This window comes from Lolium rigidum, chromosome 7 (assembly GCF_022539505.1).
Source record: "Lolium rigidum isolate FL_2022 chromosome 7, APGP_CSIRO_Lrig_0.1, whole genome shotgun sequence".
Lineage (NCBI taxonomy): Eukaryota > Viridiplantae > Streptophyta > Magnoliopsida > Poales > Poaceae > Lolium > Lolium rigidum.
This window is the reverse complement of record NC_061514.1, coordinates 275144003-275170346: the sequence shown is the minus strand read 5'-3', so window position 1 is coordinate 275170346 and position 26344 is coordinate 275144003. Positions and strand designations below refer to the sequence as shown.

Below are 26344 nucleotides of genomic sequence, written 5' to 3'. Positions count from 1 at the left end.
TTTCCCATCGAATTCTAGGGTTTATCCTCTCCCGCCGCCTCCGACGCCGGCGTATACCTCGGTTCTCCGGCATGGCTCAGCAGATCAGCAAGAAGCGGAAGGTACGAGCCGGACCCCTCTCTTCTTTTGATCCCCAGTTCGATTTCCATGGCATGTTGAGTTGACGCGCCGTTGCTCGCTCGCAGTTCGTCGCGGATGGCGTTTTCCTGGCGGAGCTGAACGAGATGCTGACCCGCGAGCTCGGGGAGGACGGCTTCGCCGGCGTCGAGATCCGGGTCACCCCCATGCGCACCGAGATCATCATCCGCGCCACCCGCACGCAGAACGTCCTCGGTACGTGCATTTCTGGATGCCCATTCCGATAAGATCAGCAATTATCCCCTGTTTCTAGTTTTTGTTTGCCGAATGTCAGATTTTACTGATTTGTGGTTGTGGCGTTCAGGCGAGAAGGGTCGGAGGATCCGGGAGCTGACGTCGGTGGTGCAGAAGCGCTTCAACTTTCCCGACGGCAGCGTGGAGCTCTACGCCGAGAAGGTCATGAACCGCGGCCTCTGCGCCGTCGCGCAGGCCGAGTCCCTCCGCTACAAGCTCCTCGGTGGCCTCGCTGTCCGAAGGTTGTTCTCGAACCCACTGGCACCGAAACTAATGTTATTGCGTAGCATAGTACCATGTCATCTTCACAACAGGCTTGGCACATTGCCCGCCAGGCCTGTGTTCGATGGTGACATAAATCAATCCCCACCCTCTATTGCATTTTTGTAGGCAGTGGGATTAGCTATTGTTCCATTGCTTACTGCTTTGGAGGGAATATGACCCCATATTGCTTCAGATGCGGTTCTTGTGCTGTTGTTAGCTATACTGTTATGTCATCTATAAAGCAAATAGGTTCACCTTATGCCAACTTTGTGTCGGATGATGACTAGATTACCTGTGCCAACCAGACTTCATTTGTTGCAAGCTTTGTCTATAGGCTTCTAATGTGTTCATAACTGGTTGGCCTCATTATCTGCATTTGCTTTCACACTGTCTTTTTTCTTATGTTAACATTGGGCTTATCAAGCTGCTAATTAATTTTTGTTATTGCTGTTCAAATCTTATATCAATTGTTACTTGGTTGCTCTCTGACTAAATAAGTGATTGTATTTGCAGGGCATGCTATGGTGTACTCAGGTTTGTCATGGAAAGTGGTGCCAAGGGCTGTGAGGTACCTGCCCTGTTAACTGAAGTTTTATCTAGTTTTGATTGGGTCAATGTAGCTCATGTGCTGATAGGCCATTCTGTTTTTGCCAGGTCATTGTGAGTGGGAAGCTTAGGGCACAGCGTGCTAAATCCATGAAGTTCAAGGATGGGTATATGATCTCTTCCGGCCATCCAGTCAACCAGTATATCGATGGAGCTGTGAGGCATGTTCTTCTCAGACAGGTTTGGGGTTCTCATGAAATTAGTTGATATATAGAAGTTTGGTATTGTTTATTTGCATAACTAACTTGATGATTGATTTCTTACTTTCTTTCAGGGTGTTCTGGGTATCAAGGTTAAGATTATGCTTGACTGGGATCCTAAGGGTAAACAGGGGCCATCTACACCTTTACCTGACCTTGTTACCATCCATCCTCCCAAGGACGAGGATGATTTTTTGAAGCCCCTTGCAGCAGAAATAGCAGTTGCTTAAAAGTAAAAAAGTCGCAGCTGCTTAGGAAGATTAGGTGAACTGATGTTTGGAGTTGAGATTTTGTAGTTATTATATTTCTGCATCATTTAAGTGTCTGTTAACATTATTGCTAGAGAAGTCCTTTACCTTCTATAAAGTTGCAAATATCAGCAACTTAATATAAGCCTTTAAGATTTCGTCCTTACTAGTGTGTTGTGGAAATGCTTGCTGCTCTGATGTATAGTGCTGCTAGATCATGATAAAGTCAACTGAAGTGCTACAATGTGCTTTGTCTACCTTGTTTTTCCCTCTATTATTCATCTTCTGTTGGGAATAAATGGGTTTGTTTTGTTCAGCATCCTGCAGGATTGTGTGTATCAGCTTGATGCTTTATATGCATTATGTGCTGAAAGTTTTTCCTGCTATACCAAAATGGGGAAAGTGGGCAGTTGGGTTAAGCTTATATGCTTTCTCCAACAATCATTTTCCTCTCATCTATCATGAAACATTTTTGTATTTTTACACCATTGTTGTTGCCTTCCATGATTACAAAGCCATTTGCTTTGTTTCGCTGTTCTTTATTCTTGATGAACGCTCTGGTTAGTGCATTTTATCTGATACGATTATTAGCTTGTCTGCATTTTATAGGAATTTAGTTTACTTAATTTTGGCCCTTGTGCCTCTGCAGGATAAGTGTGTATCGGCTTAGTGCCTTATGCTATGCATTTTTGCCGAAAGTACTTTCTGCTATATCAATTTGAGGAAAGTGGGCAGTTGGATTTAGCTTGATAATTTGCTTTCTCCAACAATCATTTTCCTCTCATTAGGCTTCATATATATTATTTCTTTATGCCTTTGGATCTGCGTCCATAAGCTCATGACTCTTGATTTGTTTATGGAATTTGATGTGTGGTGAACTTGATTCTCTCCCTTCCAGATTTTTGCATTTTATCTTCTCTAAGTGCAGGACTATCATAATTGGTATTGCACTTCTAATTGTGTGTACTGGCCTGGATATGTTTACTGCTAGAGTAATTTGGGAGAAATGGGCAGTTGAGTCCTCTATGGTACATGGTTTTCTCAACAATCATTTTTCGCATATGTTGTATCGTGAGTTGAACCTCTTTTTTCGTCACTGCTTGTACTGCTTAGTTGTGTATGCTTAGGCAGCAGATTGCTGTTTTTTCTCTGTTTATAATCAGTTTTTTTCTCTTCAACCGAGGTATACTTTGCTTCTTTGAATTGAGGCACATAACCGTGTGTTCAGTTTATTCATCATACGTTGGGAGGTGCGTGTGGCTTGGTGTTGGCACCTGAGTTGAGATGAACTGTGAGAGGACAATGATTGGGTACACTGCCTTCACATCATCTCTCAAATCAAGATATGTATTACTGTGCATGTTGTTTGCCAAACAGCAGGATTTTGTGTCGGCAGCAATCTGTGTTGAGATGAAATGTGAGAAGAGAATGATTGGGTACACTGCCTTCACATCATCTCTTGAATCAAGATACAGAGTGATGTGTTTTCTGTGTGGGAAACAGCATTATTTTGTGTCGGCAGCAATCTGTGTACTTTTGCCGAGTGGTCCTGCAAAAGTGATCTCTCCTGGAGGATGTTAGGGCATCTCCAACCGGCTGACCCAAACGGACGCGCTGGGCCGTTTGGGTGGCCGAGCGGACGTGCGGACGGAGCCCCGCGTCTGCGCGTCCGTTTGGGTCGCGCCCTGCGCCCAACGCGGCACGTTTGGGTCGCGGCCCCGTACAGTACTTTTTATTGTAAATCCACTATAAAAACACAAAATAAATTGTAGAAAATTTATAAAATAGTTCAAATGCTCAAAATTTATTACACATTACATTGTCCACGTAATGAAGGATAAAGTATTATTCAAAAAAATAATGAAAAAACGATACAAATGATCTAGGCTTCCGGATTTCCTTCATCATCGTTGTTTGCGGCATTGTTGCCTACATGCTCGCCGGACGTGCTCGATCAAATCTGCCTGCGACTGGTTGTGTACAGCTAGATCTCGAATTTCATGGTGTGCATGAAGAACTTCCTGGAATGATGCCGGGCCACGTTGAGGAGTAACCAACTCTCCTTGGCCCTCCCAGTCACTATCATAGAGTGAATCATCCCGCTCTACCTCAACAATCATGTTATGCATGATTACACATGCGGTCATCACCTCCCACAGAGTTTGCACATCCCAGTGCTCGGCAGGTGTCTGACGATAGCCCAACGAGCTTGGAGGATGCCAAACGCCCGCTCGACATCTTTCCGGGCTGCCTCCTGCTCTTTGGCAAACCTTGCCTCTTGCTCTGAGTTGGGTTTTCGGATTGTCTTCACAAGTGTAGCCCAAGGTGGATAGATACCATCAGCAAGGTAGTACCCCTTGGTGTAGTGGTGGCCATTGATCTCAAAATCCACATCAGGGGACTGACCGTACGCTAGCCTATCAAACACCGGAGAGCGCTAAAGCACATTGATGTCATTGTGCGAGCCAGCCATTCCGAAGAATGAGTGCCAAATCCATGTATCCTGTGAAGCAACAGCTTCAAGAATGACTGTGCACCCCTCAGAATGGCCACTGTATGCCCCTGCCAACCAAAGGGGCAGTTCTTCCACTCCCAGTGCATGCAGTCTATGCTGCCAAGCATCCCAAGAAACCCCCTGGAAGCGTTGATTGACAACAGACGAGCTGTGTCCGCTGCATTAGGTTGCCGGAGGTACTCTTCTCCGAACGTACCGATCACAGCTCTGCAAAACCTGTACATCGCTTCCAAGCCGGTAGACTCACTCATGCGCGTGTACTCATCTACGAAATCACCGGCAACACCATATGCAAGCATCCTAATCGCTGCCGTGCATTTCTGGTACGAAGAGAGGCCTACCTTGCCAACTGCATCCACTTTCGCGTGGAAGTAGTCGTCGTAGAGCTTGACGCCATCCATTATCCGGCGGAACAACGGTCTGGACATCCGAAAACGACGGCGAAACAAGGCCGGCGTGTACAATGCCTTGGGTTGGAAGTAATCGGTGAAGAGCTGGTCGTGGCCGCGTTCTCTTTTGCGGTCCAAGGCGGCGGCGCGCCCGGCAAGGACCCCGGTGCACGGGGATCTGCGAGACAATGTGATCGTGGATGATCAGCGCAGCATCCGTGAAAAATTCGTCGTCCGAGTCCTCGTCGGACGACGTGTCGATGAAGTTCTTGAAGAAGTAGTCGTCGTCGCTGTCCATGATCTACAGATGAAGAGGGACAAATTTTAGTATGCCCATTTCATCGAACACCTCGCACGCGGAGGCCATCCAATGCGTCCGTAGGGACCTGCAGGCCATGGTCGTCTCGGCCGACTTGCGGTCTAAGAGCTCACCTCCGGCGGCAACGGCGCAGCTGCGACGGCGGGAGGTCTCGCGACAGTGGGAGGACAGCGGCGACGGCGACGGCGTCCTCCGACTCTGCTACGACGCGGCGAAAGCAGCGCGGGGCCGCGTCCTATGCTTCCGCCCCGCTTGCCGGCGTGTCGGCGACGGTGGCCGGCGTCGACGCCTCTCCCAAATCGCCGGTCCTTGGCTGGCGGCGGAGCGGCGGGAGATGTGTGCGAGGGGTTTGTGTTTTGGGAGACAGACGAGCGGGCCGGGGGCGGACAAGGGGAGGACGCGAGCGACCAGCATCCGGCGTCCGCGGCCACGCAAACTCGTCCCAGATTTGGGCCGGGTTTGGGTCGTCCCGGACGCCGCGGCCATCCGTTTTAGGGATAGGTCCGCGCGCTGGGCCGCGTTTTTGTCCGGCTCGACCCAAACGGACGCGCGGGCGCGGTTTGGGTCGCGCGGTTGGAGATGCCTTACTTGTCTTGCTAAGATTTCCTGGTGGAATGCAAATCGTGCCCTCCATTCTACCTTTTTCTACTACATACAATGCTCACATGGGAATCTGTATTGTGTTCTGTCCATTTTTTTTTGTTGCAATTTCATATGTTACCACACGAAATTTGTTTGTCATTGCGCTTATGATGCTTATGATATTTTCCAGATTGGACACCTGTAAAATCATGAAGGTACTGTTAAATGCCAGTGATGCCATGGGAAGAAAAATCATGAAAAAAGTAATTTACTTTCTTGCCATGCACGACAACCTATGCTAATAGGTTGCAAATACGTTCTTATGCATTGGCATTTTCGCCCCCTCTTAGGGCATCTCCAATGGGAGAGTAAATGACAAAAAACTACCACAATTGTGCCATAGATGTCACGGAACTACCAAATGGAAAGCGATTGTCACATGACTATCAATATTGGTCATGATGAAAAGCATTGATTTCATTATTTAGCCGTGTTAAACCGTTTTTTTGACTATTTGGGCCCACTTGCCAGGACTACGTGGCAAATGAAGACCTAAGTGGTAGTTTCAATTTAGAAATTAGAAATATAACCTCAGAACATATTTTGTGTCACACATAGATCCAATTCCCCACATAAAAAATAAAAAATAGATAAATGAAGAAAATAAACTTCCTCAAATGCGCATGCCGCGCTGCCAGCCACGTCGTCGCCCAGGCCCAACGCCTTGGGCTTGGGGGCGGACGCGGTGAACCCTCCCGCGCCATGGCCGGGCCGGTGATAGGGGGAGCTTCGGCGACGACGCGCTGGCCATCGGGTGCTGCTGCCGCCGCTTGGCCGGGTGCGCATCGAAAGAGGGGAAGGCGCCATGGAACGCGCGTGGGCGTGTTGCTGGTGCAGGTGGGAACAGAAAGGCGTGGCGGCGTCCTCGTCGGCCAGCGTGAATAGGATGCCGTGGCCTGGACCCATCAGCATCGGCGGCGGGGGAGCATGACACGGTCGAGGTCAAGATCCGGGTGGCCTTCGTCGTCCCCTGGCGCAGCATCGTCGTCCACGGCGCCAATGATCCAGCAGAGGAAGGAGCTATCCTGCTGTGAGGGCGGCGGCGGGGGCTGGCAGTGGTCCTGCATCGTGGCGGTGTGCGGTTCCCCCCCAGCCGGCCATGTCGAGGGGCGGGAGTTGGTGGACCCAGTCGTCCCTGCAGAGGAGGGAGGCCATGCGGGCGCCGCCAGGGCGAGGACGAAGACAATGTGGCTGGCGGCATGCTGGCGCGGCGGGCTAGCGGTGGGGCTAGCCAGATGGGGAAGGTGAGATCGAATCGATGGAAGACGTTGACTTGGGACCTGATAGCTTTTGGGAAAGGGGATAGGGGGTCTTCTGTAAAATTAACAGAAACAATTCATTTGTTTTTTTGTCATGTGGGACCTGACAGTGGGTTCCAGCTACCAGAAACTGAATTAAGACGGTTGATTCGTAGAATCAGTGCTCCGCATCGCGAGCGTGCTCCAATCCTGGTAGTCATGTGACAATCGTGTTCCATTTGGTAGTTCCGTGACATCTATGGGACAATAGTGGTAGTTTTTTTTATCATTTACTCCCAATGGGAAGATCCAAATTGGACATGTCTGGCCGTTTGGTGGCTGCGCGGAAATGGGGCGGTGGGCGAAAGTCTATTTAGGTAGTCCAGTGCGTCCAATGTGCCCATGCATCAAAATACCAACAAAAAATGTAACTAAACATACTTCATTGAAACATATACCCTATTGTGGGCAAATTTATAATTTATACAAAAGAAAGCCATATATAGGCTTTTAAATACCTAAAAATAAACCTAGTTAGGGTTTGGGGTGGATGCGGTTCCTAGTCCTAGTAGTAGAACTTGTTACCATCCTCCTGGTCGTCAGCGTTGAAGACGAAGACTCCCCCGGACGGTGAGGCGCGGTTGCCTGTTGCGGCTCAAGAAGCTGGAGCGCGTCGGGGATTACGGCCACGATGACCACTGGACCCGTTTCCAGGGCGAGCGTGGGTCTGGAGGGCTAGTCGGCCTGTGCAGGTGTGCCAGCTGTGGCTCCTCCTCCTGTTGCGTCGCCGCAGCCGCCTGCATCTCTACCTCGTGCTTGAGGCGGACATGGCGCTCCTCCTCCTAGAGTGCGGCATGGCGCGTGGCCTCCTCATGCCGGCGCTCCATGTCGAGGAAGGCCCAGGCGTCGGCGTCCTCGCACGCCCTCCTGGCCTCCTCCTCCAGCGCGGAGGTGCGACCACTTGGCCAGCTCCTCAAGGTTGTTCATCTCGACAGACGCGCCAGCACGGTGCGCAACTCCAGGTCGTCCTCCTCCGCCTCCACGGACAGCGGAAGTGGCGCGGCCACTTGGGTCGTGTCTTTGATGTAGAGGCCGCCTTGGCGGCGGGGAGGCCTCCTGGCTGATGCTGGTGGCATGCGCGGCGTCGCGCAAGGCCTCGTCGTGGCCGCGCGGGACGCGAAGAAGGTTCGGCGGCGTTGGTCGTGCTCCGCCTCAAACCACATGTCCCAGTAGGGGCTCTTCTTCGCGTGTGCCTGGTCTGCCGGAGGTCCGGCGGGAGCTGGATGCGGCACAGATGGATCTCGGTGAGGCGAGCGTGGTCGGTTGCGGGGATCGGTGGCACCGGCCCGATCTGGGCTCATGTGCCATCTGTGGGGGAGGTGGACCAGAACATCTGTGCCGCCACCACGGCGACGTAGATGCGGTCGCTCTCGACCGTCGGCGGCGCCATCGAGAATGCGGCCGACGCGATCTGTCGGCTGCTGCCGGCCTCATGGTTGTTCGCGTTGGGACCGAACTCTTTTTTCTTCGGTGCTAGAGCTCGTGCATGCAGAGAACCGATGGAGTGTGGACTAGAGTGGATAGGGACAGTCCCCTCCCGATCCATATTAAATAGGACCTTTGCGCGACAGGTGGGCCCTACGATGCGAGAAGGCGAACGTCGGAGGATGTCGTGTGCCATCCGCGACCACACAAATCTGACCCAGATTTGGTCTGCCTTTGGGTCATCCCGTACCCTGCAGCCATCCGTTTTTGAAATACGTCGCCGCGTTGGGCTACAAATTTGTCCAGCGCGACCCATTCAGAAGCGCGGGCGGTCGCCGTGTTGGAGATGGCCTTACTTGGACAGACAATGTTTCACCATGCATCTTTCCATAAATTAGTGGCACTTTCTCTCTTTAAGGGAGTTAATAACTAAAACAACGTTGTTGATCCTAAATTCGTTATGGAAAATGTAACAGAACAAAAAATGCGAAGCAGCAGGAAAAATATATATAGTGTCTCTCTGATACACTGACAACAATTTTCAACAAGAAAATATTATAAAAGTTTAAGGGATGTGATACGATTCTGATCAGTTCAGCAGCTAGTTTGGTCTCCGATGGGAGCTAACACACTGATGTAGCTTACTCGTAGGAGGACCCGTCTTGTCTGCAAAGACATGGAAATATAAAAGCTGCCAGTAAACGAACTGTGCATCTCTGACGGGATTTTTGGTGAGGTAAAAAATAATCCTCCGTCCTAAAATATAAAGTGTAAGTTTTGTCCAAAGTTAAACTCTACCAAATATTTATGAAAAAAATATCAACATCCACAATATTTAATAGACGTATTGAGGAAATATACTCTATGATGAGTCTATTGATATTGATTTAATATTTTACTCCCTCAGTTCGAAATAATTATCTAAAAATAAATGTATAAATATACATAAACACATGTCTAGATATATCCATTTTTGACAATTATTTTAAATAAACTTGGTCAAACTTAGAGGATGTTTACTTTTAACTAAACTAGTACTCCCTCCGTCCCAATTCATAGGGCTTGCGCATGTTCCTAGGTTGTAAATTTGACAATGATAATACAAGATATATATTAAAAATATATACAGTATATCATTAGAAAGTTCACTTGTTCTACTTTCTAATGATGTAAGTTTTGTGTTGTACAATTGATATTATGTTGGTCAAATTGAGAACCTAGAAATACGCGTAAACCCTATGGACTGGGACGGAGGTAGTACTCCCTCCATTCTAATGAATAAGGTGCCCTCGTTTTGCGTGTTTTTTTAACTAAAAAAATACTCAAAATGTATAAACAATATTGTATGATCATCAGAAAGTGCTTTTTCAATACGAATACAACGATACTAATTACGTATAATATAGTCAAGATTTAATTACTTAATTTTTTTGGTTAAAGTTTGTCTTAAAATGCACGGTGCACCTTATTCATGGAAACGATATTTTAAGGCAGATGTAGTAGTAAAGAACGTGAGGGCATGCGCAGGTTATCTATGGTATTTGTAAGAGACTTAATCTACGTTTTTAATGGGCACATCGTTTTGCTGAACGTTGAGCCAGTTTCACTACCAGCTGAAGAGCCCAAAAAAGGATGGGATTTCTATTTTCGTGCCCCTGGTTCGTTAGTTGTATTTAGTTTTCTCCAGTTCCTTAGTTTTTCCTCAGTTTTCTCCTCCTCTAGTTTGAAACACGCACAAGTGCTGGAACGGCTGGTAGCCGTCAGGTCAGAGGCCTTGACCGTTAGTCTGACCGGGTGGGGCCGCACAGGGGCAGCTCCTCCCTGACCGTCTCGTGCTGACGGGTAGGGTCAGGAGACACGTCGGAGCATCCATCCATCTATCGCTGACGTGTGGATCGTTTTATTTCATGATTTTATACGCGGTGCTGCCAATGACAAATGGGGCCGCTCTATAGGACTGCCGCAGCCAATGACCAATGGGGTCGTATATTTTTCAGGAAAAGACATATATTGCCGCTATGTGGGGCTGCCGCAGCCAGTGACCAGTGGGGTCGTCTATTTATTTAGAGAAAATCATATATTGCCGCTCTGTGGAGCCTCCGCAGCCAATGACCAGTGGAGTCGTATATTTTTCAGGAAAAGACATATATTGCCGCTCTGTGGGCTGCCGCAGCCAATGACCAGTGGGGTCGTCTATTTATTTAGAGAAAATCATATATTGCCGCTCTGTGGGGCCGCCGCAGCCAATGACCAGTGGGGTCGTATATTTTTCAGGAAAAGACATATTGCCGCTCTGTGGGGCTGCCGCAGCCAATGACCAGTGGGGTCGTCTATTTATTTAGAGAAAATCATATATTGCCCCCTGTGGGGCCTCCGCGGCCAATGACCAGTGGGGTCGTCTATTTTTCAGGAAAAGACACATATTGCCGCTCTGATATATGTCTTTAGAGAATATCATAGAGAGAAGCAACAAGTTCGCTAATTAATTATTTTTAAGCTAGACCGGAGAACCGCTGGCAGCTTGTTCCGCACCGTCGGACGGAGCAGCAATCGCCGGCGCCTCATCGCGCCGCCGGCTCTGTCCCCCGGCGGCGTCGGACGGACTGCGGCGCTGCGCGTAAACCACGGCTCCAGCACTTGTTTCGTCCGCACGCATTGTACCCACCGCAGGAAAGTCCGCCGCAAGCAGATCCGCCGCCCACGACGACCGGGATTTGTTCCGCGCACCAATTGGTAGTATAGCTTGGTAAGACCTCCGCTTCTGCCTCCCCGCCCCTAATCGATTCGGTTCCCGTAATTTATTGGAGTTTGCGGGTACGAAATAGTCCTCAATGTCCGGTCGTAGCGGGTACACCGACGAGGGTGGGGATTCGATCATGTCGTGGCCACGTTCTACTTCTCCTACCTCGTCGGAAGTGCGGGTATCTAGCTTCAGCTCTCGTACTACCGTTGAATTTGAAGTGCCGCCATGGCCTGTTGGAGTGATTTCAGTTGTTCTTTTTTTCCATTATTGTTACAGTTAGCCAGGCAAGCCGCTGATCCATGGTACATCGCATACCAAGATGAATCAACCCGGTGGTGTAGCCAGAGGATGGATTTGGAGGAGAAGGTGGCCAATTTAGGTGATGAATTGGCCCGTAAAAACCTGATGATATTCGAGCTGAAGCGTATTGTGGAGGAAGAAAAGAAGAATTCAGAGCTTATTCGCAAGGAGAAGTTGAGAGTTGAGACAGATCTTGCCGTATTTGATCAAGTGGTAGAAAATCTAGAACATGAACTTAAAGTGATGGGAGAGGAGAAAAGTAGATTCATCTGGGCAGTTTTATTAGGTGTCATCCCTGTCCTAGCGATTATGTGGTTCTGGTAGACGATTTAGTATAGAATTGTTATTCAGTAGATGGCTCTAACCACTGTATTTTGTTGTGGCTCTAACCACTGTATTTTGGCGTACAATTTCCTAGTTGTGCTAAGTAATGCGCACGATAATTTTAGCATGCATGACCATTTTATAAAAGTGAAGGGATCCCAAAAGTGAAAGCATGTACCAGCCTCCGGATCAAATACATATCAATATCTTCCCAATCAAGTTGGGATAAAATTCAAATCATACATACAGATGTACATGGACACGTCAAGAACATGGAGAAGCTTTTTTTGAGACGGAGGTAGTAGTTCGAACAATTTTATCCCAATTGGAAATTGAAAAATACAAATTTATCATAATTTATCCTAAATTGCAGCGTCGAACACGGCCGCGCAGTGATGGGCAAGAAAGGCCGGGACGACGGGCGGCTGAGGGGTGGTCATCTGCGCCATCTGCCGTTGAAGCGATGTTATCGGCGATGGCTTCAATGTTCGTGGCATCGATGACCACTGTCGGAACCGCCGCCGTCTTGGTGTACTTCATCGGCGACGGATCCGCAGAGGGCTGGATCGGCGGCTTTGCGGCGCGGTTGTAGACGATGGCTTCAATCGTCTTGGCATCGATTCGCACTCTCGGCACCGGAAGTGAGACATCAACCAGGCTCCGACATTGAAGGCTGGGTCTGCGCCGTCGAAGCGATGTTGTAGGCGATGGCTTCAATGTTCGTGGCATCGATGACCACTGTCGGCACGGTCGCCGTCTTGTTGTCCTTCATCAGCAACGGATCTGAGGAGGGCAACGGAAGTGAGACATCAATAGCCTCCGACATTGAATGCTGGATCTGCGCCGTCGAAGCGATGTTGTAGGCGATGGCTTCAATGTTCGTGGCATCGATGACCACTGTCGGCACGGCCGCCGTCTTGGGGTTCTTCATCATTCAACAGATTTGAGAAGAGAAACGAAAGTGAGACAGAGAGACATTTCAACTATCTCTGACGGTTAGATCCTCACCGGCACTCTTAGATCCGCGCCGCCGCATGCCACCGCACGCACGGTTAGATCCGCGCCGTCGCACGACGCCGCACGCACGGTTAGATCCGCGCCGCCACGACCGCCGGAGTAAGAGAGGAAAGAGGAGAGAGGAAGATGCGACTAGAATATGCGACTGCCAGGGTTGGTAGGTATGTGCTCTGCTCTTGTCTCCGTATGCGTCCATCGTGGTAGAGAGAGATATACTGAGCCGTCCGATCATAAATGATCGAACGGTGCAAGCGTTCGTTGAGCTTTCAACCAACCAAGATCCGTGTGACATACATCTCGACCAATCAGAGATCAGCCAGTGAGTACAAGTTAGGGAAACTGAGTAGAACTAAGAGTGGGAAAAAAGAGGAAATGTTTATCGGAAGGGCAAAACTGAGTAGGACTGAGTAAAACAAGTGGGCCCGGAGGGGGAAAACTGAGTAACACTAAGTAAAACAGGGGCACCCAAATAATAAAGGGACTAAGGGAAATTGAAGCTTTTGGCATAAAAATAGTAAAATTGTGTTATTTGAACAATATATTACATTTTGGCCAACTAGATATTGTTTGCAATTCAAAGATACACAAGTGTGACGAATTTGGACACATTTGGACAAAGTTTGTAAGCATAGTGGGTTTTTGGGAGGTGTATTGAGCAGAAAGCCCTGCATCTTCATAGCTAGTAGCTCATGGACTAGGAAGTGGTTTTGAAGCTTTTGGCATAAAAACTTCATATCTCTATATTTCCTTTTTCATTATTATTTCTCTAGGTTGTAGGTAACATAACAAGACTCCATGGGAAGGTTCCACCATGTTTTGAATTATTTTGAATTAAACCCTAAACCCTAAAACCCTAAAACCCTAAACCCTAGAGAAAATGATAAATGTGGCTTAAATGTGGCATACAAATTGTTCATACAAATTCAAATTGTTGAACACAAAGGGATCCCCAATACAAAGGGAACCCCAATACAAATTGTTCATACAAATTCAAATTGTTCATACAAATTAAAATTGTTCAACACAAAGGCATCCCCAATACAAAGGGAACCCCAATACAAATTTTTCAACACTAAGGGATCCCCAATACAAAGGGAACCCCAATACAAATTGTTCATACAAATTCAAATTGTTCATACTAATTCAAATTGTTCAACACAAAGGCATCCCCAATACAAAGGGAACCCCAATACAAATTGTTCATACAAATTCAAATTAGTTGTCCAGAATAAAATCTTTCTCTTGCTCCTGGTGTGACTCGCTGGGGCCACCACCTTACTCCGGGTAACCCTACCAGGGATATTACCGGTGTCTACCTTCTTTTTGCCCTCTTTCTTGTTCTTCTTCTTCTGCGAAGCTTGTGCTTTTTCTTCTGCCATATGGTCTTCAAAGTTAGCAACAATCTGGGCCATACCACTTTCGGTGCACTCTCGATCATACTGTTCCTTCTCCTCTGGACTCATCGGTTGAAGCCATTCTACATCCATATGTTCCCTCTGCTCACGATCCATCGGTTCAAGCAGCTCTACATCCATTTGTTCCCTCTTCTCTCGATCCATCGGTTCAAGCAGCTCTACATCCATCTGTTCCCTCTGCTCACGATCCATCGGTTCAATCTCCTCATGTTCAATTGTTGCTTCAATCTCCTCTGCATTTGCTACTACAATCTCCTCATGTTGAACTGCTGCTTCAATCTCAAGTTGAATTGCAACTTCATTCTCCTCTGCATTTGCTGCTCCCGCCTGATCTTTGATGTCTACTTCCCCCTCCTTTTCCTGTAGACAGTGTTGGGCCTCCAAGAGCAGAGGTTTGTAGGACAGCAGCAAGTTTTCCCTTAAGTGGATCACCCAAGGTTTATCGAACTCAGGGAGGAAGAGGTCAAAGATATCCCTCTCAAGCAACCCTTGCAACCACAAAGCAAGAAGTCTCTTGTGTCCCCAACACACCAAATAGGTGCACTAGTTCGGCGAAGAGATAGTGAAATACAGGTGGTATGAATATATAGTAGCAGTAGCAACGGTGCCAGAAAATAGCTTGCTGGCGCGTAGATGATGGTGGTAGTATTGCAGCAGTAGTAACGCAGTAAAACAGTAAACAAGCAGCGATAGCAGTATTTAGGAACAAGGCCTAGGGATTACACTTTCACTAGTGGACACTCTTAACATTGATCACATAATAGAATAGATAAATGCATACTCTACACTCTTGTTGGATGATGAACACATTGCGTAGGATTACACGAACCCTCAATGCCGGAGTTAACAAGCTCCACAATAATGCTCATGTTTAAGTAACCTTATAGTGTAAGATAGATCAAAAGACTAAACCAAGTACTAACATAGCATGCACACTCGTCACCTTCATGCATATGTAGGAGGAATAGATCACATCAATACTATCATAGCAATAATTAACTTCGCAATCTACAAGAGATCATGATCATAGCATAAACCAAGTACTAACACGGTGCACACACTGTCACCTTTACACACGTGCAGGAGGAATAAAACTACTTTAATAACATTGCTAGAGTAGCACATAGATAAATTGTGATACAAACTCATATGAATCTCAATCATGTAAAGCAGCTCATGAGATTATTGTATTGAGGTACATGGGAGAGATGAACCACATAGCTACCGGTACAGCCCCGAGCCTCAATGGAGAACTACTCCCTCCTCATGGGAGCAGCAGCGGTGATGAAGATGGCGGTGGAGATGGCAGCGGTGTCGATGGAGAAGCCTTCCGGGGGCACTTCCCCGTTCCGGCAGCGTGCCGGAACAGAGACTCCTGTCCCCCAGATCTTGGTCTCGCGATGGCGGCGGCTCTGGAAGGTTTCTGTGGGTTTCGTCGAACGTATCAGGGTTTTCGATCCAGGGGTTTTAAATAGGCGAAGAGGCGGCGCAGGAGGGTCGAAGGGGCGACGACACCATAGGGCGGCGCGGCCGGTGCCCGGGCCGCGCCGGCCTATGGTCCGGGGGCCCGATGCCCCCCTCCGGTCCTTCCCGGGTGTTCCGGATGCTTCCGGTGAAAATAGGAACTTGGGCGTTGATTTCGTCCGATTCCGAGAATATTTCATTACTAGGATTTCCGAAACCAAAAACAGCGGAAAACGAGAACCGGCACTTCGGCATCTTGTTGATAGGTTAGTTCTAGAAAATGCACGAATATGACATAAAGTGTGCATAAAACATGTAGATAACATCAATAATGTGGCATGGAACATAAGAAATTATCGATACGTCGGAGACGTATCAGCATCCCCAAGCTTAGTTCCGCTCGTCCCGAGCGAGTAAAACGATAACACGAGATAATTTCCGGAGTGACATGCCATCATAACCTTGATCATACTATTTGTAAAGCATATGTAGTGAATGCAGCGATCAAAACAATGTATATGACATGAGTAAACAAGTGAATCATAAAGCAAAGACTTTTCATGAATAGCACTTCAAGACAAGCATCAATAAGTCTTGCATAAGAGTTAACTCATAATGCAATAATTCATAGTAAAAGCATTGAAGCAACACAAAAGAAGATTAAGTTTCAGCGGTTGCTTTCAACTTATAACATGTATATCTCATTGATATTGTCAACATAGAGTAATATAACAAGTGCAATAAGCAAATATGTAGGAATCAATGCACAGTTCACACAAGTGTTTGCTTCTTGAGGTGGAGAGAAATAGGTGAACTGACTCAACAATAAAAGTAAAAGAATGGTCCTTCAAAGAGGAAAGCATCGATTGCTATATTTGTGCTAGAGCTTTTATTTTGAAAACATAAAGAGAGCATAAAAATAAAGTTTTGAGAGGTGTATGTTGTTGTCAACGAATGGTAGCGGGTACTCTAACCCCCTTGCCGGACAAACCTTCAAAGAGCGGCTCCCATTTTATTTTATTTTTGGGTGGCACTCCTTCCAACCTTTCTTTCACAAACCATGGCTAACCGAATCCTCGGGTGCCTCGCCAACAATCTCATACCATGAAGGAGTGCCTTTTTATTTTAGTTTTATTATGATGACACTCCTCCCAACCTTTGCTTACACAAGCCATGGCTAACCGAATCCTTCGGGTACCGTCCAACAATCACATACCATGGAGGAGTGTCTATTTTTGTTAATTAATTTGGGACTCGGGAATCCCATTGCCAGCTCTTTTTGCAAAATTATTGGATAAGCGGATGAAGCCACTAGTCCATAGGTGAAAGTTGCCCAACAAGATTGAAAGATAAACAGCACATACTTCCTCATGAGCTATAAAACATTGACACAAATCAGAGGTGATAAATTTTGAATTGTTTAAAGGTAGCACTCAAGCAATTTACTTTGGAATGGCAGGAAATACCATGTAGTAGGTAGGTATGGTGGACACAAATGGCATAGTGTTGTTTGGCTCAAGGATTTGGATGCATGAGAAGTATTCCCTCTCGATACAAGGTTTAGGCTAGCAAGGTTATTTGAAACAAACACAAGGATGAACCGGTGCAGCAAAACTCACATAAAAGACATATTGTAAACATTATAAGACTCTACACCGTCTTCCTTGTTGTTCAAACTCAATACTAGAAATTATCTAGACCTTAGAGAGACCAATTATGCAAACCAAATTTTAGCAAGCTCTATGTATTTCTTCATTAATGGGTGCAAAGCATATGATGCAAGAGCTTAAACATGAGCACAACAATTGCCAAGTATCACATTACCCAAGACATTATAGCAAATTACTACATGTATCATTTTCCAATTCCAACCATATAACAATTTAACGAAGAAGAAACTTCGCCATGAATACTAAAAGCTAAGAACACATGTGTTCATATGCAACAACGGAGCGTGTCTCTCTCCCACACAAGCATGATGTAATCCAATTTATTCAAACACAAACAAAAATAAAAGCATACAGACGCTCCAAGTAAAGCACATAAGATGTGACCGAATAAAAATATAGTTTCAAGAGAAGGAACCTGATAATTTGTCGATGAAGAAGGGGATGCCTTGGGCATCCCCAAGCTTAGACGCTTGAGTCTTCTTGATATATGCAGGGGTGAACCACTGGGGCATCCTCAAGCTTAGACTTTTCACTCTTCTTGATCACATTGTATCATCCTCCTCTCTTGACCCTTGAAAACTTCCTTCACACCAAACTTCTCATAAACTTCATTAGAGGGGTTAGTACATAATCAAAAACTCACATGTTCGAGAGGTGACACAATCATTCTTAACACTTCTGGACATTGCCCAAAGCTACTGGAGTTTAATGGAACAAAGAAATCCATCCCACATAGCAAAAGAGGCAATGCGAAATAAAAGGCAGAATCTGTCAAAACAGAACAGTCCGTAAAGACGAATTTTTAATAAATACTTCCGTTGCTCAGATCAGAAAACTCAAAACTATGAAAGTTGCGTACATATCTGAGGAACACGCACGTAAATTGGCATATTTTTCTGATTTTTCTACAGAGAAAACAGCCCAGATTCGTGACAGATAGAAATCTGCTTCTGCGCAGAAATCCAAATCTAGTATCAACCTTCGATTAGAGGCTTCACTTGGCACAACAAAACACCAAACTAAGATAAGGAGGGGTTGCTACAGTAGTAAACAACTTCCAAGACACAAAATAAAAACAAAGTACTGTAGCAAAATAAACACATGGGTTATCTCCCAAGAAGTTCTTTCTTTATAGCCATTAAGATGGGCTCAGCAGTTTTAATGATGCACTCGCAAGAAATAATATTGGAAGCAAAAGAGAGCATCAAGAGGCAAATTCGAAACACATTTAAGCCTAACATGCTTCCTATGAAAAGGAATCTTGTAAATAAACAAGTTCAAGAAGCATAATGTAACAAACATAGAAAGATAAAACAAGTGTAGCTTCAAAAATTTCAGCACATAGAGAGGTGTTTTAGTAACATGAAAATTTCTACAACCATATTTTCCTCTCTCATAATAATGTCCAGTAGCATCATGAGCTAACTCAACAATATAACTATCAAATGAAACATTCTTATCATGAGTCTCATGCATAAAATTATTACTCTCCACATAAGCATAATCAATTTTATTAGTTGTAGTGGGAGCAAATTCAACAAAGTAGCTATCATATATAGGAGGTATATTGTAATCATAATCAAATTCACTCTCCATAGTAGGTGGAACCAAAAGACTACTATCATTATAATCATCATAAATAGGAGGCAAAGTATCATCAAAGAAAATTTTCTCCTCAATGCTTGGTGGACTAAAAAGATCATGCTCATCAAAACCAGCTTCCCCAAGCTTAGAATTTTCCATATCATTAGCAACAATGGTATTCAAAGTGTTCATACTAATATTACTACCAGCATGCAAATAAGATTCCATAGGTTTTTTAATTTTCGCATCAAACAATCCATGTTTTAAATCAGGAAATAGCATAAGAAGATCATTCTTGTCCATTATGCCAAACTAGTGTAAACAAGAAACAAAAAGTTGCAATTGCAGGATCTAAAGGAAATAGCTTCGAGTACTTACAATGCGCCGGAAAATAGCTTGGTAGCCGAGGTCCGGAGTGTGAGTACCTTTTACCTTTCCTCCCCGGCAACGGCACCAGAAAAATAGCTTGATGTCTACTTCCCCCTCCTTTTCCTGTAGACAGTGTTGGGCCTCCAAGAGCAGAGGTTTGTAGGACAGCAGCAAGTTTTCCCTTAAGTGGATCACCCAAGGTTTATCGAACTCAGGGAGGAAGAGGTCAAAGATATCCCTCTCAAGCAACCCTGCAACCACAAAGCAAGAAGTCTCTTGTGTCCCCAACACACCAAATAGGTGCACTAGTTCGGCGAAGAGATAGTGAAATACAGGTGGTATGAATATATAGTAGCAGTAGCAACGGTGCCAGAAAATAGCTTGCTGGCGCGTAGATGATGGTGGTAGTATTGCAGCAGTAGTAACGCAGTAAAACAGTAAACAAGCAGCGATAGCGATATTTAGGAACAAGGCCTAGGGATTACACTTTCACTAGTGGACACTCTTAACATTGATCACATAATAGAATAGATAAATGCATACTCTACACTCTTGTTGGATGATGAACACATTGCGTAGGATTACACGAACCCTCAATGCCGGAGTTAACAAGCTCCACAATAATGCTCATGTTTAAGTAACCTTATAGTGTAAGATAGATCAAAAGACTAAACCAAGTACTAACATAGCATGCACACTGTCACCTTCATGCATATGTAGGAGGAATAGATCACATCAATACTATCATAGCAATAATTAACTTCGCAATCTACAAGAGATCATGATCATAGCATAAACCAAGTACTAACACGGTGCACACACTGTCACCTTTACACACGTGCAGGAGGAATAAAACTACTTTAATAACATTGCTAGAGTAGCACATAGATAAATTGTGATACAAACTCATATGAATCTCAATCATGTAAAGCAGCTCATGAGATTATTGTATTGAGGTACATGGGAGAGATGAACCACATAGCTACCGGTACAGCCCCGAGCCTCAATGGAGAACTACTCCCTCCTCATGGGAGCAGCAGCGGTGATGAAGATGGCGGTGGAGATGGCAGCGGTGTCGATGGAGAAGCCTTCCGGGGGCACTTCCCCGTTCCGGCAGCGTGCCGGAACAGAGACTCCGTCCCCGGATCTTGGTCTCGCGATGGCGGCGGCTCGCGGAAGGTTTACGTGGGTTTCGTCGAACGTATCGGGGTTTTCGATCCGGGGGTTTTAAATAGGCGAAGAGGCGGCGCAGGAGGGTCGAAGGGGCGACGACACCATAGGGCGGCGCGGCCGGGGCCTGGGCCGCGCCGGCCTATGGTCCGGGGGCCCGGTGCCCCCTCCGGTCCTTCCCGGGTGTTCTGGATGCTTCCGGTGAAAATAGGAACTTGGGCGTTGATTTCGTCCGATTCGAGAATATTTCGTTACTAGGATTTCGAAACCAAAAACAGCAGAAAACGAGAACCGGCACTTCGGCATCTTGTTAATAGGTTAGTTCCAGAAAATGCACGAATATGACATAAAGTGTGCATAAAACATGTAGATAACATCAATAATGTGGCATGGAACATAAGAAATTATCGATACGTCGGAGACGTATCAATCTTCCATTCCAAAAGCTGGGTCAACTGGATTTTTACAAAGCCTAGCAAGGTGTCCAGGGATTCCACAACGTTTGCACTTACGTTTTCGAATCGGTGCACCACCCTCTGCACTAGCTCTGATCCTATTCTTCCTCGGCCTACCTGCCGGTCTAGTCAATACTGGAGAGTACAGTTTGAAGCCTGGATCGACTTTCATCCATTCGTCTTTTCCCAACAAGGTAGGAACATTCATAGCATATGCAGCCCTAAATTTGGCAACAGAGAAATACTCTGACACATACTGACTGATGACGCGTCAAGCACACGCCTGTTGGGAACCCCAAGAGGAAGGTGTGATGCGTACATCAGCAAGTTTTCCCTCAGTAAGAAACCAAGGTTATCGAAACAGTAGGAGTCAAGGAACACGTGAAGGTTGTTGGTGATGGAGTGTAGTGCGGCGCAACACCAGGGATTCCGGCGCCAACATGGAACCTGCACAACACAATCAAAATACTTTGCCCCAACTTAACAGTGAGATTTTCAATCTCACCGGCTTGCTGTAAACAAAGGATTAAACGTATGGTGTGGAAAATGATGTTTGTTTGCGAAGAACAGTAGAGAACAATGTTTGCAGTAGATTGTATTCAGATGTAAAAGAATGGACCGGGGTCCACAGTTCACTAGTGGTGTCTCTCAAATAAGATAAATAGCATGTTGGGTGAACAAATTACAGTTGGGCAATTGACAAATAGAGAGGGCATAACAATGCACATACATATCATGATGACTACTATGAGATTTAATTGGGCATTATGACAAAGTACATAGAACGCTATCTAGCATGCATCTATGCCTAAAAAGTCCACCTTCGGGTTAGCATCCGCACCCCTTCCAGTATTAAGTTGCAAACAACAGACAATTGCTTTAAGTATGGTGCGTAATGTAATCAACACAAATATCCTTAGACAAAGCATCGATGTTTTATCCCTAGTGGCAACAACACATCCACAACCTTAGAACTTTCTGTCACTCGTCCCGCATTCAATGGAGGCATGAACCCACTATCGATCATAAATACTCCCTCTTGGAGTTACAAGTATCAACTTGGCCGAGCCTCTACTAGCAACGAGAGAGCATGCAAGATCATAAACAACACATATATGATAGATTGATAATCAACTTGACATAGTATTCCATATTCATCGGATCCCAACAAACACAACATGTAGCATTACAAATAGATGATCTTGATCATGATAGGCAGCTCACAAGATCTAACATGTTAGCACAATGAGGAGAAGACAACCATCTAGCTACTGCTATGGACCCATAGTCCAAGGATGAACTACTCACACATCAATCCGGAGGCGATCATGGTGATGAAGAGTCCTCCGGGAGATGATTCCCCTCTCCGGCAGGGTGTCGGAGGCGATCTCCTGAATCCCCCGAGATGGGATTGGTGGCGGCAGCGTCTCTGGAAGGTTTTCCGTATCGTGGCTCTCGGTAATAGGGTTTTCGCGACGGAGGGAATAAATAGGCGGAAGGGCAGAGTTGGAGGCGGCGCAGGGGCCCCACACCATAGGCTAGCGCGGGCCCCATGGTGGCCGCGCCGCCCTATGGTTACGGGCCCTCGTGGCCCCACTTCGTATGCTCTTCAGTCTTCTGGAAGCTCCGTGGAAAAATAAGACCCCGGGCGTTGATTTCGTCCAATTCCGAGAATATTTCCTTTGTAGGATTTCTGAAACCAAAAACATCAGAAAATAGCAACTGGCTCTTCGGCATCTTGTCAATAGGTTAGTGCCGGAAAATGCATAATAATGACATAAAGTGTGTATAAAACATGTGAGTATCATCATAAAAGTAGCATGGAACATAAGAAATTATAGATACGTTTGAGACGTATCAAGCATCCCCAAGCTTAGTTCCTACTCGCCCTCGAGTAGGTAAACGATAACAAGGATAATTTCTGAAGTGGCATGCTATCATAATCTTGATCAATACTATTGTAAAGCATATGAGATGAATGAAGTGATTTGAAGCAATTGAAAGTGCATGGAGCCCCCATGTGTGGTTTTGGTAATTAATGACAATCCCTATGGACTAATGTTTGCATTGAGTTATATTTGTAGGAGTTGTCCATAGGCAATTCTTGAACCATTTGTTGGCTTCAAGGTTGCAATAAGAAGAAATTGATGAAGGATATCAAGTGTCAAGTATGTCTTGAAGATGAAGATGAAGTGATCCCTCAAGTTACTTCAAGACATCAATATGATGAAGAATGAAGAATGAAGTGCAAGTTCAAGATGAGCCAACTCGAAGAGTTCATAAGCTTGAAGCTTGCCATGGAGAAATGAAGTGCAAGTTCAAGATGAGCCATCTCGAAGAGATCCGTTGCTTGAGTCTTGCCATCCATATGGTGATCATGGATATGTGAAGATGCACCGAAGAAGAAGCTCTCCCATGGTGGATTATGGGGGAGCAATCCACATGGTGTTCATGGTTATGTGAAGATGCGCCGAAGAAGAAGCTCTTCCATGGTGGATTATGGGGGAGCAATCCACAAGACTTCGTCAAGCAAGCACAAGCAAGAAAGGCGTTCCATCTTGTTGAGGTCAAGATCGTCGTCATCGAGCTCAAGTGGAATGCGCAAGTATAAGGTTTGCTCTTGATAGGGTCTCTTTCTCACCGGTCTCATAGTGTAGTTGGAGACCGGTTTATAGTTTAGTTGCCGTACTATCAAGAGGGCTCTCGAGTGAGTAACTCGATCGTATCGTTCGGAGAGAGCTCAAACCTTTGCATCCTTGCATCATCTTTCTTGGTTGTTATTTGGACCTTATCCATGTGATGTTTTAGAGCTTGTGCTTATTCTCATGACAAGCTCTAGTTCATCGAAAACGGATTTCACATAGATCACTTGTTGCGTTTTCGAGTTTGATTCATCATCTTTCTTGGTTGTTATTTGGATCTTATCCATGTGATGATTTAGAGCTTGTGCTTATTCTCATGACAAGCTCTAGTTCATCAAGAATGGTTTTTGCACGGGCAACTTGTTGCATTTTCGAGATTGGAGGTTTTACCGGTATGTCTTTTTTAGATAGGTCAAACCTTTCATCATTTTTTTCTATCCTCCCTTGTTGGACTATGATGGTTTCCTGCATGATCTTGTAGAGCTTGTTCCTAGCTTCAAAACAAGCCCAAGATCATCAAAATCGGAGTCCGGATGCTAAAGTTATGCCCGTTTTAGTTTTGGTGTTTCTGCAGTTTTGCCAGGCCGGATTTTTCAGAAATCGGCTAAGGACCGGAAGAAAAGCAGCTCTGGATAGGGGCCGGATTTTTGGCCGGATTTTGACCAGGTTTTGTCCCTGAGGCCGGATAATCCGCCCCCCGGATAATCCGGCCCTTACTTAGGCCGGATTATCCGGCCCTGGTTTTGCCCAACGGCTCGATTTTCTTGGGGGGTATAAATACCCCCTTCTTCCTCCTTGGGCTGTAGCTTCTCTCACTCTCTCTCTCTCCTCCATTGTTGAACTAGAGAAGCTTGCTCTATCTCTCAATCCCTCCATGATTCTTGCCCCCATTTGAGGGAAAAGAGAGAGGAGATCTAGATCAACATTTCTACCAATCAAATCCATCTCTTTGTGAGTGGAACTCTCTAGATCTTGATCTTGGTGTTCTTTGTGAATTCCTTTGTTCTTCCTCTCTTATTCCCCCAATAGCTTTTGTAGCTTTGTTGGAATTTGAGAGAGAAGGACTTGAGCATCTTTGTGGTGTTCTTGCCATTGCATTTGGTGCATCGGTTTGAGTTCTCCACGGTGATTCGTGGTGGTGAAAGCAAGAAGGTTGTTACTCTTGGGTTCTTGGAACCCTAGACGGATTCTAGGCCTTTGTGGCAGTTTGTTGGGAGCCTCCAATTAAGTTGTGGATGTGTGCCCCAATCTTTGTGTAAGGCCCGGTTTCCGCCTCGAAGGAAATCCCTTAGTGGAACCGTGACCTAGGCCTTTGTGGCGAGGGTCACCGGAGATTTAGGTGAGGCGCCTTCGTGGCGTTCGGTGTGTGGTGTGAGTACCGCATCTTGGGGTGAGGCCTTTGTGGCGTTGGTGTGCATCGAGCAACCACACCTCAAGGTGAGCCTCTTGTGGCGTTCGGGAGCACTAAGCCACCGCACCTCTCCAACGGAGATTAGCACTCGCAAGAGTGTGAACTTCGGGATAAATCTTCGTCTCCCGCGTGCCTCGGTTATCTCTATACCCGAGCTCTTTACTTATGCACTTTACCTTGTGATAGCCATCGTGCTTGAAGTTATTTATATCTTGCTATCACATGCTTGCTTGTATTGCTTAGCATAAGTTGTTGGTGCACTTAGGTGAACCTTTGCTTAGAATAAGTTGTTGGTGCACATAGGTGAACCATAGTATATAGGCTTTGGGCTTGACAAAGTAAACGCTAGTTTTATTCCGCATTTGTTAAGCCCATCTCGTAAAAGTTTTAAACCACCTATTCACCCCCCCTCTAGGCGACATCCGTATCCTTTCAGCAATGGTAAAGACAATGAATAAACAACTGAATCATATAACAAGGACTTTTCATGAATAGTACTTTCAAGACAAGCATCAATAAGACTTGCATAGGAGTTAACTCATGAAGCAATAGATTCTTAGTAGAAAGTTTTGAAGCAACACAAAGGAAGATATAAGTTTCAGCGGTTGCTTTCAACTTCAACATGTTTATCTCATGGATAATTGTCAACACAAAGTAATATGATGAATGCAAATAAGAAAGTATGTAGGAATCAATGCACACAGTTGACACAATTGTTTGCTTCTAAGATAGAAAGAAGTAGGTAAACTGACTCAACATAAAGTAAAAGAATGACCCTTCGCAGAGGGAAGCATGGATTACTATTTTTGTGCTAGAGCTTTTCATTGTGAAAACATAGAAACAATTTTGTCAACGGTAGTAATAATTCATATGTGTTATGCATAATACATCCTATAAGTTGCAAGCCTCATGCATAAAATACCAATAGTGCTCGCACCTTGTCCTAATTAGCTTGGATTTACATGGATTATCATTGCATAACATATGTTTCAACCAAGTGTCACAAAGGGGTACCTCTATGCCGCCTGTACAAAGGTCTAAGGAGAAAGTTCGCATTGGATTTCTCGCTTTTGATTATTCTCAACTTAGACATCCATACTGGGACAACATAGAAAACAGATAATGGACTCCTCTTTAATGCATAAGCATTCAGCAACAAATAATATTCTCATAAGAGATTGAGGATTAACGTCCAAACTGAAACTTCCACCATGATTCATGGCTTTAGTTAGCGGCCCAATGTTCTTCTCTAACAATATGCATACTCAAACCATTTGATCATGATAAATCACCCTTAATTCAGACAAGACGAACATACATAGCAACTCACATGATATTCAACAAAGGTGTAATAGTTGATGGCGTCCCCGGAAACATGGTTACCGCTCAACAAGCAACTTATAAGAAATAAGATACATAAGCTACATATTCTTTACCACAATAGTTTTTAAGCTATTTTCCCATGAGCTATATATTGCAAAGACAAGGAATGAAGTTTTAAA

At 45.6% G+C, this 26344-nt stretch overlaps 1 protein-coding gene and 2 non-coding genes across 3 annotated transcripts; all 3 read left to right on the top strand.

Moving 5' to 3' along the window:
• LOC124670262 (40S ribosomal protein S3-3-like) lies at window positions 1–1856 on the top strand. Its single transcript, XM_047206764.1, has 6 exons — window positions 1–101; window positions 186–333; window positions 443–614; window positions 1150–1204; window positions 1291–1422; window positions 1517–1856. The coding sequence occupies exons 1-6, from the start codon at window positions 72–74 to the stop codon at window positions 1670–1672; spliced, it is 693 nt and encodes a 230-aa protein (XP_047062720.1). The 5' UTR covers window positions 1–71; the 3' UTR covers window positions 1673–1856.
• A 154-nt stretch (window positions 1857–2010) lies between these two features.
• Window positions 2011–2148, top strand: LOC124680008. Its single transcript, XR_006995414.1, has one exon. It is a non-coding gene; the product is annotated as a small nucleolar RNA snoR135 (small nucleolar RNA).
• Window positions 2149–2332: 184 nt separating this feature from the next.
• On the top strand, window positions 2333–2477 carry LOC124680005. Its single transcript, XR_006995412.1, has one exon. It is a non-coding gene; the product is annotated as a small nucleolar RNA snoR135 (small nucleolar RNA).
• Window positions 2478–26344: the final 23867 nt, after the last annotated feature.